This window comes from Lathyrus oleraceus, chromosome 1 (assembly GCF_024323335.1).
Source record: "Lathyrus oleraceus cultivar Zhongwan6 chromosome 1, CAAS_Psat_ZW6_1.0, whole genome shotgun sequence".
Classification (NCBI taxonomy): Eukaryota; Viridiplantae; Streptophyta; class Magnoliopsida; order Fabales; family Fabaceae; genus Lathyrus; species Lathyrus oleraceus.
This window is the reverse complement of record NC_066579.1, coordinates 451,167,093-451,185,533: the sequence shown is the minus strand read 5'-3', so window position 1 is coordinate 451,185,533 and position 18,441 is coordinate 451,167,093. Positions and strand designations below refer to the sequence as shown.

At 37.6% G+C, this 18,441-nt stretch overlaps 1 protein-coding gene and 1 pseudogene across 1 annotated transcript; one reads left to right on the top strand and one right to left on the bottom strand.

Annotated features, from left to right (window-relative positions):
* The first annotated feature begins 9,036 nt into the window (after positions 1-9,036).
* LOC127116499 (uncharacterized) lies at positions 9,037-9,136 on the top strand (annotated as a pseudogene).
* Positions 9,137-13,504: 4,368 nt separating this feature from the next.
* Positions 13,505-17,950, bottom strand: LOC127115260 (putative 4-hydroxy-4-methyl-2-oxoglutarate aldolase 3). Its single transcript, XM_051046845.1, is given in 4 exon segments — positions 13,505-13,550; positions 13,665-13,743; positions 15,217-15,684; positions 17,860-17,950. Coding segments are annotated over 4 exon segments (684 nt in total).
* Positions 17,951-18,441: the final 491 nt, after the last annotated feature.

The following is an 18,441-nucleotide window of genomic DNA, read 5'->3' as shown; positions in this document are numbered from 1 at the left end:
CGCACATAGTGGAGTAACCGGTTAGTGATTATGATCCGCTTTTAGCTAGAAGTTCTGGTACATAAGTCGGATACCTTCATTATTCAGTCCATTGCAAATTGCGGGGGATCGAACCGTAGTCCGCCCTACCGAGTTCAGTACCAGATTCCTACTGAACCAACTCGTAATGGATCTTTCGTATTGTGCTTTTGCATGATCTGCAACCTTTAGATTAAATGATCTGGTAAGGATCACCTAATTTAATTAGTGCATTTCTTGATATATTCGTATATTTCATGTTACTTTGGGGATCATTCACTTATATTCATCGGCTCTCCACGTAGTTTGCTATTAAGATGGTGCTGACTTCTGTATAAACTACTTGGGGTTACCATAGAACTAAAAGTTCAAGGAGTTCTGTATAATAGGTACTTATCCTGATCTAACATATTGCGGTTCTCAGAGCGTTGTTATGGTAATGATTTTGTTTTGATTTCACTCAAATTTTATAAAGTAAGCAACCTTTATACTTATTGGGTGTGTTAAAATTTTTGTTATGGCTCAAGAAAGTTGAGGGAAATAGATAATAGAAAATTTTTCACATTCAGGACTTAACTTAAAAAAATATTTTGTTTTTTTTTATAGGGAAATAACAATGAAAAGGGAGAGTACATACTTGAAACAAAGATGAGAATGGAAAGAATAATGTTTCCCCCCCATACTTGAACTAAACATTGTCCTCGATGTTTTAAGGGAAAGAAATACAAAATGGAGAAGAAAAGAAAAATACAACTAAGGCTGCCTTCCACCTCTGGTTCTTGGTCCTGGTGATCTTTGACGTATGTCTAAGCTGTCGAATCTGCTAAACAACTCAGTAAACCGCTGGTCGGTTATGGCATTCCGAGCATCCTGTTGCTGTTGCATTTGACGCATCATCTGCATCATATCTGCATTCTGTGCCTGCATACCATCGATAGCATCCATAATGTCGTCGTTGGTCGCAGGTCGTCTTCGTCGACGACGTTGGGAGGATGGGCCGGCTGCATTACTGGAAGGGTTTAGCGGGACTGATTGTTGTGTTGGCGGATGATCACCTTGTTCCATTTCTTCAAACTCATCTGTTTGCTGGTTTGTTTGTGAAGGCTCGGTGGTTTCAGGAGCGCTGAGATCATAAAGGTGGCGGTCCGGGTTTGTGACATCCGTTAGGGTGGTATTGGGTAGCACAACACTTGGGACAGCTTGGTTGTTCACCATAAGATAGTATCCTCCGCCTACTCTGTTTTTAATCAGGCGGCTGGAGCGACAATAGCTGATATCCATAGACAGGGGTGGTAGGGATTCTAAAGTTTGGAGTTTATCCCCTAGTTTCAGGCCAAGTGCTATGGAGGTTATTAATCCACCAATTATGAATGGTTGCCGGCCTCTAGCACATAAGGTGCGGATATGATGAAAGAGAAAAGAGGCGGCGTTTACCTTAGTATCCGGTTCGAAAACGCACTGGAGGAAAAATAACTCCTTCGAGTTAACCTTACTGTTGTTTGGTCTTCCAAAAAGTGTGTTTTGCAGGATACAGAGAAAATAACGGATGGTGGGGTTATGGATGTGGGAGAGGAGGAGTTCTTCCCAGTTGTAGGTATTTATACCGGAAATTTTCTTAAAAAGGTCGAAAACTAGAACTGTGTTCCAGTTTGAGGTTGGAGGGATTCTGGCATGCAGCAGACCTTCTGTGGGAAATTGTAGCATGGCACTCAATTCGCGTTGGGTTAGAGAGTACTCGGTGTTAAACATACGGAAGGTTGCCGTACCGGTTAGAAATTCACCTTCACCGGCGGGAGTGGTGTAGTCGTAAGAACTTAGGAATTCTAAGGTTAGGGAAGGGTAGGTGGGTTGGTTATGAGTGCAAAGGAAGGTTAAATCGGCTTTACGGAGCATCCACTCGATACCTTGGAGTAAGCCTAATTGTTGCAAGCAAGTTAAATCGGGGTACCTGGTGGGAGCGACGCCTCGCTGCTGGAAGCGCTCGAATTGCTCTTGCTGATAGTCGTCATCTCCGGATCGGAAGATGATATTTCCGAAATTTTGATTTCCCGCCATTTTGATGAATTTTTGAAGGGATGATTTGGAAAGAAAAAGAAATGTATTTGATATGAGAGAATTGTTTTGTGGTGAATGAAGGAAGTTTTGGTAGGTATTTATAGGAGAAGGATTGGAAGATTGAAAGAAAAAGTGGTTGAAAAGTAATTAAGTGTGGTAAATGAAAAATGAATGGGGAATGTAAAGAATTAAAGTGTAACGTTCGTCTCCAACGGCTCCTTAACGTTCACTTGTCTGAAGGGTGTTACGCTCGTCACAGGGGTGTGACGCTCGTAACAGGCATTTTGCGTGCCGTTCGTCATGGAGTGTGTGACGCTCGTCACACCTCCTTTTTGGCAAGGCTTAGTAGCGCTTCACAGAATCATTTTGGTAGGTATTTAAATGTTTCATTTTGCTTATGATCATTTTTTTGTATGCAATTTTAATGCATTGTGCATGCTTACTTGCTTTGTATAATAATAATGGGTAACAACAGTAGAGCGTAACAGGCATTGCATAATAAAATTAACTAAACAGCTTCAATAAAAAGGATCATAATGTATTACAGGAAGGGAAAATAATGAAATGAAATAGAAATAAACATGAATTCAAACAACATTAATGAAAAAAATCTAGCCTAAAACTAAAAAACTTAGAAAGAAAAATAACTAAATTCCATCTATCTTCGGATCTCTGGCCGGAGGAGCAAAAGAGTTAACATGATGCCGTAACATACGTAACTGACTTGCCGTGCTGCTCATGTGTTCTAGGACTGCAAGTCTCAAGCTGTGGAAATCTTCCCTGAGGGCGTTTTGTTCTGACATCAAAGCTTCAATGACGGTTTTAATATCTGTTCCTGGCATATGATGTCGGAGATCAGGCATGGCTGATTCTTCGGTCAGGACAGGCTGAGGAGGAGGATCAATATCATAGTAGCCGGATGGAGTCTGAGGGTCAGATTCAGCAAGAGAGATATGGTCAACATAGTGCTCATAGTCATCACAAATCTCATAATCCTGGATGGATTCAGTGGATCCAGCAGGAGTTGGGGTTTCATTCAGGTTATAGAGCCAGTTCCTTTGGTTATGAACACTAGTTCTAGGATCGGGCATGGTGAATAGGCAGAGAACCTGGTTACCAATAATAAGCTCGAACTCATCAGACCCTATGTTTGCTATAAACATAGTGTTGAAGAGGAAAGGTATACTCAGAGTAGTAATGCCACAAAAAGGGTTCAGGTCAAGCATAGGCTGACGTAATCCAATAGCATTACCTATCATAGTTATCAGGCCACCTATTCTAATGGGTGCTCGCTCATCCTGGATAAGGTGGTCCAAATTAGCTAACATAAAAGTAGCACCGTTTACTGGACGGTTCTGGGAAGCACAAAATATGATGAAGAGTTCATCACGTGAAACTGAAGTACTATTTGGCTTCTTCCCAAATAAAGTGTGGGTCAGGATCTTATGGAAATAGCGAAAAGCCGGGTTATGTATGTTTCCAGAGAGAAACTCATGTTCTTCGGGCTCATCATTTCCAGTCAGCTTACCCCAAAAGTGTTCCAGCTCTCTATATTCAAAAAGTTCTTCCTGGCTTATAGTGAATGTATCAAAGGAGGTAGGAAAACCCAAAAGGTTTGTGAAGTCTCTAATATTAAATTGGTACTCCATGTTGAACATTCTGAACTGGATAAATCCTCTGGTAATTCCTTTTCCATGGCTAGGTAGATAGATTAATGAACTAAGGAATTCTAGTGCGAGTCTCCGGTAGGTGGTGAAATGTCTCAGGATAGGGGAGGTCTCCCATCCTATCTGATTCAGCAAAAACAGGACACTCTGTCTCAGTCCAAGGGCAGTCATAACCCAATCATCAGCATATAAACTAGGTAGCATCTCTCTAGCGGCTAGTTCTTCAAACCTTCGTTTCTGAGCCATTCCTCTGAACTTGATACCCATACGGTCAAAATGTCCCATCTGGTTAGTGTTAACTAGAGAAAAGAAAACATGAGTTTAAGTCAGGATTTGGCCAAATGCCGAAAGAAGAAAAAGAATTATTATTATTATATGGATATATTTTTTTCTTTTTGAATAAATCAATAATGAATACTAAATAGAAATTAAAAGAATAATTAAGAGAAAAATAGAGAAATGATAATAATAATAAAATAGCAAATTAATTTGTGGGTTGTCTCCCACTAAGCGCTTTGTTTAAATGTCGCAAGCTCGACAAAGAAACTGTTAAATATAGTCTATGAGTCCTGGGGGCGTTTCGTCTAAGTGTAGAATTTGCGAATCTTCGTTGGTTTCCGCATGGTGATAATGTTTCAGACGTTGCCCGTTTACGGTGAACGGTTCTGTAGATTGTCCTTTTATTTCTACCGCTCCACTGGGAAAGATTTTAGTGATATGGAAAGGTCCTGACCATCTGGATCGTAGTTTTCCCGGGAATAATTTTAGTCTGGAGTTAAATAAAAGTACTGCGTCGCCTTGCTTGAAGATTTTCCTTGATATACGCTTGTCATGCCATTGTTTTGTTCTTTCTTTATAGATTTTGGCATTTTCATAGGCGTCTCTTCTGAGTTCCTCTAATTCGTTTATGTCAAGGATTCTCTTTTCACCGGCGGCTTTGTAATTCAGATTTAAATTTCTAATAGCCCAATAGGCTTTATGTTCTAATTCTACCGGGAGGTGACAGGATTTTCCATAAATGAGCTTAAATGGGGTCGTCCCTATGGGGGTTTTATAAGAAGTTCGGTATGCCCATAAAGCTTCTGGTAGTTTCAATGACCAATCTTTCCTTGAAGTGGCGACCGTTTTTTCTAGTATTTGCTTGATTTCTCTGTTAGATACTTCCACTTGTCCACTGGTTTGAGGGTGGTAAGGTGTTGATATCCTATGTCTCACTCCATATTTAAGTAGTAGTTTTTCGAGTACCTTGGATATAAAGTGCGATCCACCATCACTGACTACTATCCTTGGGATGCCAAATCTCGGAAATATTATATTTTTAAAGAGTCTAGTTACTACTCGGGTGTCATTAGTTGGAGAAGCTATAGCTTCGATCCACTTTGATACGTAGTCAACCGCCACGAGTATGTATTTGTTACCGAAGGAGGGTGGAAATGGTCCCATGAAGTCTATCCCCCACACGTCAAAAATCTCTACTTCCAAAATACCTTTTTGTGGCATCTCGTCACGTCTAGATATGTTTCCCGTGCGCTGACATCTGTCACACTCCTTAATAGCCGCATGTACGTCCTTCCATATAGTTGGCCAATAAAAGCCAGCTTGTAGGATTTTAGAGCAGGTCTTGGATGTACTTGTGTGTCCACCATAAGGTGCAGAGTGACAGTGTTGGATTATATTTTCTACCTCTTCTTCGGGTACACATCGACGGAAAATACCATCGGGGCCTCTTTTGAAAAGTAAGGGATCATCCCAGTAATAGTGTTTTATGTCGTGGAAGAATCTTTTCTTCTGCTGGTAAGATAAAGTAGGTGGAATTATTCCGGCAGCTAAATAATTGACTAGATCAGCGTACCATGGTATGACAGATATAGCTAAGGTGGTTTCTACTTGCATGTCGGAGTTGTTCTCTTCCAAAGTAGCTATGAGTTTGTCATACGAGAAATCATCATTAATGGATGTTCTTTCTGGTTCAAGGTTCTCAAGTCTAGAGAGGTGGTCTGCTACTACGTTTTCAGTTCCTTTCTTGTCCTTGATTTCTAAGTCGAATTCTTATAGTAGCAAGATCCATCTTAGGAGTCTAGGTTTAGCATCCTTTTTTGTTAGAAGGTACCTGATAGCAGCGTGATCAGTGTAAACTATTATTTTGGCTCCTACCAAGTAAGAACGAAATTTATCTAGCGCAAATACCACTGCTAGGAGTTCTTTCTCGGTTGTGGCATAATTCATCTGCGCTTCATCCAGGGTTCTGCTAGCGTAATATATAACATGAAGCTTTTTATCCTTTCTTTGTCCTAAAACAGCACCTACAGCATAATCACTGGCATCGCACATTATTTCGAATGGTTCATTCCAGTCTGGTGTCTGCATAATGGGTGCGGAGATCAATGCTTGTTTAAGAGTTTGAAATGCTTTTAAACAGTTATCGTCGAATATGAATTCAGCATCTTTCATTAATAGTCCGGTTAAGGGTTTAGTTATCTTAGAGAAGTCTTTGATGAATCGTCGGTAAAAACCGGCGTGTCCTAAAAAGCTTCGTACTTCTCTCACGGTTCTTGGGGGTTGAAGATTTTCGATTACCTCTATTTTGGCTTTGTCTACTTCAATTCCTCTGTTCGAGATGATGTGTCCCAAAACAATGCCTTCTTGTACCATAAAGTGGCACTTTTCCCAATTAAGTACTAAGTTTACTTTTACACATCGCTCAAGAACTCTTTCCAGGTTTTCAAGGCATTCTTCGAAACTTTGTCCGTATACAGAAAAATCATCCATAAATACTTCCATGATGTTTTCGAGAAAGTCGGCGAAAATTGCCATCATGCATCTTTGAAAAGTTGCAGGGGCATTACACAGACCAAACGGCATTCGTCTATAAGCGAAGGTACCAAAAGGGCATGTGAATGTTGTCTTTTCTTGGTCATCAGGGTGAATTGGTATTTGAAAGAAGCCTGAATAACCGTCTAAATAACAGAAATGTGAATGTTTAGCTAATCGTTCTAACATTTGGTCAATGAATGGTAAAGGGAAATGATCTTTTCGGGTTGCTTTGTTTAGTTTTCTATAATCAATGCACATTCTCCATCCCGATTCGATTCGTTTTGTTATAGTTTCTCCTTTTTCGTTTTCAATAACGGTTATGCCTCCTTTCTTTGGTACAACGTGTACAGGACTGACCCATTTGCTATCAGATATAGGATATATAATACCTGCTTCCAATAACTTGGTTATTTCTTTCTTTACTACCTCACTTAGGATCGGATTTAGTCTTCTCTGGTGTTCCCTAGAGGTTTTACCGTCTTCTTCTAACATGATGCGGTGCATACAAATAGAAGGGCTTATTCCTTTAAGATCGGTTATGTGGTATCCTAGTGCGGTTGAATATTTTCTTAAGATATGTAGGAGTTTTTCTGTTTCGAGTCTTCCTAGATCTGCATTGACTATCACAGGTCGTTCAAGTTCTAAGTCTAGGAATTCATATCTCAGATTTTTGGGAAGTGTTTTCAAATCAGGGGTTGGTTTGTTAAGACACTGCGTAGGGTCCGGTGTTATTGCTAAGCATTGTTTAGATTTGTCTTCTAAAAGATAGTCTGATGATTTGTCTTCTCCTGACTCTGCTTCTTTTATGCATTCATCGATGATATCCATGAAGTAACATGTATCTTCTATTGCAGGTGCTTTCAAGAATTGGGAAAGAATGAATTCAATTTTCTCTTCACCTACTTCGAAGGTGAGTCTTCCTCGTTTTACGTCTATGATTGCACCGGCAGTTGCTAAGAATGGTCTTCCTAGTATAATAGGTGTAGTATCATCTTCTCTAATGTCCATAATTGTGAAGTCAGTGGGAATGTAAAACTGACCTATGCGTACGGGAACGTTTTCAAGGATTCCTACAGGATATTTGATGGAACGATCTGCTAATTGCACAGACATTTTGGTCGGTCTTAATTCTCCCATTTCCAGTCTCTTACATATGGATAAAGGCATAACGCTAATTCCGGCTCCTAAATCGCATAAGGCTTTGTCGATGACAAATTTTCCTATGTGACAGGGTATAGAGAAGCTACCCGGATCCTTGAGTTTAGGGGGCATGTTTTGGATTATAGCGCTACATTCGGCAGGGAGTGTAACGGTTTCGCTATCCTCAAGTTTCCTTTTATTAGAAAGAATTTCTTTTAAGAATTTAGCATATGAGGGCATCTGCGTAATAGCTTCGGTAAACGGAATTGTAACGTTTAATTGTTTAAGGAGATCGACAAATTTTCTAAATTGGCCTACATCTTTGGTTTTAACAAGCCTTTGAGGGTAAGGTATAGGTGGTTTGTAAGGTGGTGGAGGTACATAAGGTTCCTTCTTTTCTAGGGTATCCTTATTACTCTCTTCCTTTTCCTTAGGTTCACTTTCCTCAGTAGATTTCTTAGGGTTTTGGTTTTCTATCCTTGGATCAGACGGTCCTTCCACTTCCGTTCCACTTCTTAATATAATTGCATGAGCTTGGCTTCTCGGATTAGGTTGAGGCTGTCCAGGGAATGTACCAGTTGGTGCAGCAGTAGGTGCTTGTTGTTGAGCTACTTGAGATATTTGTGTTTCTAACATTTTGTTATGGGTAGCCAAGGCATCTACTTTGCTTGCTAGTTGTTTAAGTTGTTCGCCAGTGTGTATGTTCTGGTTTAAGAAATCTTTATTGGTTTGTTGTTGGGAAGCTATAAAGTTTTCCATCATGATTTCCAAGTTGGATTTTCTAGGGGTATTATTGTTAGGATTCGGTTTCTGATATCCCGGAGGTACAGATGGGGTTTGATTCGGAGACTGTCCAGGTGCGTATAGAGCATTATTACTCTTATATGAAAAGTTTGGATGGTTCTTCCAATTTGGGTTATAGGTATTCGAATAGGGGCTTCCTTGAGCATAGTTTACTTGCTCTGTTTGGATTCCAGTCAAGAGTTGACATTCCGCAGGAGTGTGGCCTTGGATTCCACAGACCTCGCAATTCTGAGTTATAGCAACCACGACGGTTGGAGGTGATACGTTTAAACTTTCAATCTTCTGGACCAAAGCATCCACTTTTGCATTAACGTGATCAAGGTTACTTATCTCGTACATGCCAGTTTTCGGTTGAGGTTTTTCCACTGTTGTTCGTTCGGTTCCCCACTGATAGTGGTTTTGGGCCATGCTCTCGATAAGCTGGTAAGCATCAGCATAAGGTTTGTTCATTAGTGCACCACCTGCAGCGGCGTCTATTGTTAACCTTGTATTGTATAAGAGACCATTATAAAATGTGTGAATTACTAACCAGTCTTCCAAACCATGGTGTGGGCAAAGTCTCATCATGTCTTTGTATCTTTCCCATGCTTCGAAAAGAGACTCGTTGTCTTTCTGTTTAAATCCGTTTATCTGGGCTCTTAACATAGCTGTTTTGCTTGGTGGAAAATATCGGGCAAGAAAAACTTTCTTCAACTCGTTCCATGTGGTGACTGAGTTGGAAGGGAGAGATTGAAGCCATCTTCTAACGCTATCTCTTAATGAGAAAGGAAAAAGACGAAGTCGAATTGCCTCTGAAGTGACACCATTAGCTTTAACAGTATCAGCGTATTGGACAAATACGGATAAATGAAGGTTTGGATCTTCGGTAAGATTTCCAGAGAATTGGTTCTGTTGCACAGCCTGCAACAACGAAGGTTTAAGTTCAAAGTTGTTTGCTTCGATTGCGGGCGGAGCAATACTTGAATGCGGTTCATCTTGCGATGGAGCGGCGTAATCTCTAAGAGCACGAGCTGGTTTTGCCATCTCGGTTAAAGAAGGAAAAATGTTTTTGATATCAGGAAGGTTTATAGGAGGGAGATTGTTTTCAGCACGATATTCCCGAATTCGTCGTAAGACTCGGAGATATAGTTCGATATCGTTGATTCGTAAATAGAGCGGTTCGCCTTGAGAGCGAGTGCGTGGCATACAAATCAACGAAAGAAAGAATAGAAGGAAAAAGAAACCTAGTCTCTACAGCGTAACGGAAGAGTTACGGTATCGATTGAATAAAAGTCCCCGGCAACGGCGCCAAAAACTTGATCGCTCGACTGTGTGAGTCGAGAATGGGATACAAACTGCAAGTGCACAGTTCTATCGCGTAGTTTTAAAAGATATCGATCCCACAGGGACTTATGAATCGATATACCGTTATCTAAGGTTACTTCGTAAAGCTAAGGTGAATAATAGTTGATTGTTTGGGGAAGGAAGCTAAAAACTAAACTAATATCTAGATTAAATATTAATAAAACGGATATCGGTATGTAGTTCGTCAAAACTAGGGAATCAATTCCTTGTCGGTCTCTCGGTCTTAAAATAAATCGTTTCGATTAACTTTATTGGTTAAAGGTTTTATCTCAAACTCTCGCTCTGTTGAAGAAACCATGATCTTATATTAATGTAGCTGTCACTTATAATTAAGTCAAAAATCATATTTTGAAAACAATAAAGTTGCAGAAACTCTTTTTAAGAAAATACTGACCGTTTTAAACACCCTTATCTCAAACTCTCGCTCTGTTGACTTAGGTTATACAATTAAATCTAAATGCTTAACTCTCGTCCTCACATTCAATCTTTAAAAATACTTTTTGGAAAAAAGTCAGAATTTAATTAATTCTAAAACTTGCTCTCGCCCTGAGATAGACTTAATGACTAACTTACACTGTCCAGTTAAAACCTCAAACTCTCGCTCTGTTGGTTTCAACTTCTTTATGTCTTTTACTTTTGTAAAAAATCTTGTTATTAAACCTGTAAGTTAAGACCATAAAAAGATTGATTCTAATTTTAAGTTTGAATAGACCGACTTAGTCTTGATCCCTTTTTCTGCTTACTTTACATACCGATACCTAGGCGAATTAGCCAGACATGCTAACTAAATAATAATTATTATCATGCATACACAGATTCATTTCAGGCAGGCAATGTAAATAAACAATAGAATAAAACATTAAATATTAAATAACAATTAGAGAACCTGAATGCGTAACACAATGGTCTTGAACACTCCACCACAAGCCGGTAGGATTTGTTCTTCGATTCTTCAATTAAACAGTAAATTAAATCAAGGAAATAAAAAAAACTCGAATATAACGTAAGGTTAAATCCGGTATAAAGTTGCACAATAATTTCCGGTGTAGAAACTATTATGCGAAAAATATCTAAAAGCTAAAAACGGGAAAGGTAATTTTGCAAGGGAAGAAGAAAATAAAACTTGCAAAAGAAATAAATAAAATAAACAATATTAATTCTGCTGGAAAAAGAAAACTAAGCAAAAGCTGGAACAGAAAATCGGCAGAGCTTCGGTGTGTGTAAACGGCAAAGAGAGGAGAGCAAACGAGAGGGATTAGGGTAGCTATTTATAGTAGTGCTACTAACTGCCTTTTTCTTCTTTTCCACGAGTCTTCAGCGTGCTAAATTCACGGCTTGGGAATAGGACACGAAGTCCTCAACGTTACTTCCATTCTTCTGAGAGCGTAACTTGCGCCAAAAAGCTAGTGGACTGGTGTGACGCTCGTCACACCATGTGTGACGTCCGTCACAAGGCTACTTCGCGTGACGCTCGTCACGCGTCCTGTGACGTCCGTCACAGGCACAGCATTGGTGACTTGTGCGCTTTGGGCTGGGCTTTGGCCTTTGGTTCCTTTTCTCTCCTTTTTGTTCCTTTTTACACCTCCTTTTCTTCTTTTCTTCACTTTTGCTTCAAAATGGGTACCTGATATAAATAGAAGAGGAATACTGCATAATATCTGATAAAATGAGATAAACTAGCGTAAATGATAATATAATTTAATTGAATTAAGTCTTAAAAAGCGATATAATTTCGCGTTATCAAGCGGTAATGGTAATGCAAACCTGTTTGCAAGTGAATTGCAACCTTGAATTGGTGAGTCGGATTGAGTTGGGCGGAGGTGACTTTGATGCAGATGAGTTTCCTTCAGGGTTTCCTTTAGGGCGCTCTGAATTCTCTTGGTTAGCCTCCCAGGTTTGATTGCTAGGGTTCCGGTTCGTCTCCTTCTGTCCCCGTTTTCCTTCCGTTTTCGTTCTCCCTTTTTCCCACTGAAGTTGTGGTATTTATAATGCTCTTTTTATGACCTAATGGGCTCAGAATGAAGCCCAGAATTTTCTGGTATTCGCAAGTTTCGCTAGGCGAGTGGCGTAGCGAAGGGTTCGCTAGGCGAAGGAATTGCTCGCCTAGCGAGCAAACCAGTTTAGGCCATTTTCTGGATTTTGTCATCTGTGTGCTGGATCCTTGTTCTTTTAAGATCAATGCCTTGAAAAATAAGTTGGAGTGCCTTAGAAATGCCTTGTAATATTAACGGGCAAATTTTGGGGTATGACAGTGAACCTTTATTCTTTGTCTTTTGGAACAGGGGGAGCGATTGTTTGTTCTACCTGTACTCGAAGATATGCATAGGTTGTCTTTGGAAGACAAAAAAGATAACAGGGAGATACATGTTGTTCACGGTAATTTACCGTTATTAAATTTTCATAATTAATTTGTTACACTTGTTATTAATATTGTATCTGAACCATTTTCAAGAAGGAATCATCTCTCACTTCCCTTACATCACCAGGTTTAAATCTACGTCTGCCTACACAGAAGATTGGCCGCGTGCTGCATATATATTTCGTACAAGGGGAATAATACGGTCAAGTCATTTAGGGTGCATCTGGACCATCTTATGACAAATGATGTTTGCTTCTACCCGTACAGTGGTCACCGCGAGACGCGTCAATTTAACGTCATATCCTTATACTCTGGATGGCTAGCATGTGGGTCATCTCTTATATATCCTTATCAACCCAAGCGAGTGATGTGGCAGTTTGGCTATCAACAGATTATCCCGAGACCCCCCACCCCCACCCCTATGAGCCCGCTCCTTTCACTGTCTTTCGCGGAGATCTCGATGTGATACTTGACGATTTCTAGAGTCACCTGGTACCATAAGAGTATCACAGGGTACTAGCTTATGTATAGTAGGCCTATGTAGACGACTATATAACATGGTTTTATAGAGTGTCACGCCCTATGATGACACCAGACACTCCTAGAAGACCATATAGGTCAGCTAACCAGGAGGTACTTGAGGTTCATGATGACCAAATAGAGGATGTGACAGTGGTATGTCAACGTATTTGGGAGATGGGTAGAGCAAGCATAGAGGTAGGACTCTTAGAGGATGGCGGTCCCTAGTTGGCCCTTGTGGTAAACATGGTTGTCGAGTTATGAAATAACATGCAAGACAAGCAGAGGACGAGAATGCAAGGGGTTCTACAAACCCAATAGTTTATGTTTGTTTGGATGTATTTTTTTTTGTATTTTTGGATAAATATTATGTATGGTGTTGACTTTTTGAACTAATGTGCTACTTTTTATTTTTATTTAACTTTAGTGAAACATGACTTTAGTTTGATTTTAGTTTAATATATGGAGATGAATCTACGTAATGTCAAATACATTTTAAAGGATTTTAGTGGACATGTCTAAGATGCATCTCCGGATACACCAAAATAATATACAGAGATGTATCTCCGGACCACATATTTGTTCAACATGGGGTGGATATCATAAAAAAGAAGTATAGTGTGTTTTTAGATGCGTCTAGGGATGCATCTCTAAACACTTGAAGTACATTTTTGAATTTTCAGAGATACGATATGCACATTTAAGGGTGTAATGAGCATTTCCCGAATAATCCATTACACACGTACAAGAATGACAACCAAATCTTTATCGCAAAGCCAACTCTTTATCGCAACATGTAACACTTGACAACTTGATCTACCATTCCAAACCTACAAAATTTGAGATTCAGACTAGAGACTATCAATTTGTCTTCTTTTGTCCTTATAAGTGCCTCTTACTAGCTGCATCTCTGCTAAATGCACTAGATTAAATTAATACAAAACCTAGATAAATGCTTCTTACTAGCTGCATCTCTGAAAGCACCACCAATACCATATAAAGCATCATCAAGACCATAATAAACTAACAAAATCCTTAAATATTAAGGTTAGCACTGCCCAATTTCAAAATTCTAGAAACACAAAATGAAAAAAAAAACACCCCTATATACCACAATAAAGATTCAAATTGTTCTAGATGAAGCACACATTCTATATGGGAAGTTGTGTGAATACCAATTTAGTTGCTACCAAATACCATATACCTGCAAAAGTGGAACACTAAAAGAAAAGGGTGTTGGTTTAACTATTCCGCACCTGCCAACGCAAAGTTGCGTCAAGGCTGATGGCAACTATCCTAACTGAATTATCTTTAGTTGATAACCTATTAGGAAGAATCCTCCATAATAGACAAGATATTTTTGACGATATCAGTTTGTGCTAAGCCTTTGACAAATAAGTATTAACTTCTAATCTATTTTCAAGCATCATAATCCTATAGCTCTCTTTAACCGAATACTAACACTCCCTCACTTTTTGCCTATTATTAGTATATCGTTCGCATATTGTAGATGCGATAAATTTTCTTTTCCTCTATCAAATCTAAATCCGAAGAATTTTACTCAACTCAACCAATCTTTTCATGAGAATGTTCAATCCTTTTTCCAGAAGTAGGAAAAGAAAAAGAGACAAAGGGCCCCTTGTCTTAGATCTCTTCATATATTAAACTCCTTAGTATGATTGCCATTCACAACACCAACAATGATGTTGACTTCAAACATTCTGAGATCCATTTCTGAAACCTCATCTTAGTCATAACATAATCTAAGGACTTCCAATCCACCGCATCATAGTCCTTTTCGAAGTCTACATTGAATATAATCATCTCCTCTTTATTGCATTTGACTTCATCTATAATTTAGTTTTCTATTAGGATACCATTAATAATTTGTCTTCATTTCTAAGATGACATACCCGATCACCTTTCTAAGCCTGTTCTCCAAAACCTTTACTATAACCTTATAAATGCAACCAATTAGGAATATTGGCCTAAAGTCATATACTTTTATTATATTCTTCTTCCTATGGAATAACACTATGAAATAATAGTTTTCCCCTCTAACTATCCGCCTGTGATTATGAAACTCCGCCATAACTCAAGTAAAATCAGCTTTGATATCTTCCTAAAATTCTTTCATAAAAATCCAAAATTCACTCCATTTGGCCCGATATACTTAGAAATCTCACAACCCACACTGTTGTACAAATTTCTTCTTCTAAAAATTCACTAACCATCTCTTCCACCACCCTACTAATTCTCTTAACGTATAGGCTTACATGAATATGGTTACAACCTCTAGTTGTGAATTGATTATGAAGATATTATACTATTACTTTCTTAATATCTTCCACCCTTCTAAAAGGGTTTTACATGGTTCTACTATTACCAATTTAACGTGATATTCTTGTGATGGAGATTTGATTTCCACCGAACAATTCAAACAAAGCCATTACATTTATTGTTCATTATTTAATTTCATGCTAAGTTTGAGAATACCATGAACACTACAACAATGGCTTAAAAGCTGAGATCCAATTAAAAAAACATTAGTACTAAATCGGATTGACAACTCAAATTTGGACACAATGACACCATCATTATCTGCATAAATCCATTCACCATCACGAATAAAACTTCCTCCAACATAAACATCAACATGTTTTTCACCAAAACCTCTTTTATAAGATCTAAGTGGATGAGAACCCAAAGCTCTAACACAACTTGTCACAAATTAATCTCATTTATCTCTAATATAACCATTCACAACAATTCCAGACCAACCCATGCTTTGTTCCAACGACACGAAATTCCCTCCAACCAAAGCACATCTCATGCTTCCTCTTCCATCAACAACCAAAATTCTTCCTTCTCCTTTTGTTTCAAGATGTTCTATAACCAAAACATTACCTTCAAACACTTTTACAATAACTATTGGGTCTGAGAATGGTTGAGATTGACCGTACACTACTATAAAATATATCTTTGCCAACACTAAATTACAACGGTTTGACAGCTAACCGTTGTAATACCTTATTTTGGACTTCTTTTTTTATATTTACGAAATGACATTGTATTACGGTAAAAATAATTAACTATGATTGTACATTCATTGAGTGACAGGGTTCGAATCCCGGCTCCAACAATTTTTTATTTTTTCGTCACAATGAGTGTTGTCCTTATAATGTGATGTTTATATTAAAATTAAAATGCATATCACCATGGTTGATAATGTCAACCGTTGTGAAAGATATTCCATTTCATCACGATTTTTTAATACGACTGTGGTGAAATTGTTTGCCCATATATAAGCGAATTAACTCTCGCTTTTTGACAATACCGCTGTATCTCTCACAGAAAAACCCTAGCACGCATTTTTTCTCTTCTTCTTCATCATTAACTTTCCTATGCTACCGTATAGCCTCAATCTTGTTCTCCATACATAAAGGTATTCTTCTTCTTCCTGGTTCTCTCATTTTCGTGTATGTCGTTTTTATATTTCACATGATTTCCACATGATTTTCTTCTTGTTCGAGAGTTTATGGGTTTTTGTTTTGTTTTATGTTGTTGTTGATAAATGTAGATAAATGTTAGTTAACATGATTTTTATATTATTTACTTCAGATTCACATGTTTTGTTGTTGGTTGTTGTTGTTGACAAATCTTTTTCCATATTCTCTCTTTTTAGTTTATGTTGTTGTTAGGTTGATGTTATTGTTATGTATGTTGATAAATTTTTATTGGATTATAATGTACTGCTAGTTTATGTTATCATGCTATTTTTTCATGGTATTTGTAGGATTATAATTGATTTGTGTTGCTATGAATAAAAAATACAAGAGAGGATGAAGTTGAAATGAAAGATGCAAACTTGTGAGATAGAACTAGAATGACAGTCATTCAAATTTAACACAAGTTTGCAGCTTTCTCATCAGTTTCATCCTCCTTTAATTTTACAAGTTTGCATACTATGGGTGTGGTTCACATGATAATTTGTCTTAACTTTCCCTGAACTTTTTCAATTAAAGGTATGTATGTTGTTGATAAATGTTATTGTATGTTGTTTATGTTGTTATTGATGTTGTTGTTAATGTTGTTTTGTGTTGTTTGTTAATAAAAGGCTCTTCATGTGCAGCTAGCTAGTGCTTATAGTTCTTTACTTACCACTAATGCAACTGGTTGTGTGAACATGGATCTAATAAGAGAGTTACGAACTTGTGTTCGTTGTGGTAATATTATATGAGTCTTTCATATAACATTATCATAGTGAACACATGTTTTCTACTCTGCCTTCTACTTTATCCTCTTCATAGCTTTTAGGAACGGCAGGTTATCAAGTTCTCACAATCTATGTTAATTAATTGGTATTTTTGTTGATAAATATTGTTAGTGAGTTTGTTATATCATATGTGATTGCTTGTTTCACTAACCCCTCATTGAACTTGCATTCATTTAAATAGATTTTTTAGAGAATAATTAGAAAAATTAAACTATTCTTGAAAATCAACTTAGATGATTCATTTTTTATCGAATTGCATGCATCTTATAATCGTGATTTTCTCTTTAGCCTATAGAATTTAATTCAATATCATAAATTATTTAAAATAATGATGATAAATTGATAGCAGTCTGAGTCTTTCATACAAAACTTGGTGTTTGCAAAATAAACTAGAAAAAAAGAGGAAATATTATTTGGTGTGAAAGACATAGAAGACATCATTCATCATCGTTACTTTGAAGAGTTTGTGATTGAATAAAATTATATGGGTTAATGAGGAAATCATGAATTACAAGATGCATACAATTCAGAAAATATTGGACCATTTAAGTTGTTTTTCAAGAATAATTTAATCTTTCTGATTATCATCTCAAAAATCTATTTGAATGGTTGTATGTGGTTAATGAGAGGCAAGAAAAAATAAGTAATCCCATATTTTATAATAAAATCTTACACAAATCACAAATGTTGTTTAATATAACTATTGTGATAGGTAACGCGCTACCTAGCTTATAACCATTGTCACACGCCCGTTGTTGAAACCAACATACATACAATCACACGCTACATAACAACAGACGTGCAGCCGTCATTATATGTGTTTCACAACCATCATTATATGGGTTTTACGTAGTAATGGTAATTCTGGAACACTTGATGAAGTATACTTAAATCACCACTTGATAGGTGGGCTATGTTTGTGTCACATATCTCTGCAGTTGCTAGAGAAGACATGTTACAATACTTCTGCAACCACAATAAAAATAAACAACTTATCTTAAATTATTATGCAAATTAAGCTGAATAAGAAGCAGCTTATTATGCTTACCAAATGGTAGAGAAGAGATGAACACAACTTATAACGTGAAGGAAGTGGAATGAATGTTGGAAAAAATATTGTGACAATAATTTTAACTTTGTCACAAAGTGGACGAAACTCAACCAAAGCCTATGTGGTTCTCAAACTAAAAACTACAAAATATGATGATCTCATCACCCTTGATATTCATGTCACGATATCTAGTCGATAAGATAATTCTTTTCAAAGTTTTGATCTATGATATTCTTTTTTAAATTGTAAATATTTCAAGAGAATCATTTGAATATTTTTCGTAAAACTAACTGATAATTGATAACTTATCATTGATGAATGGTAGCTGGTAGCTGAAGACTGGTAATTGATAGCTGATGAATGATATCTGATAGCTGATGACTGATAATTGATA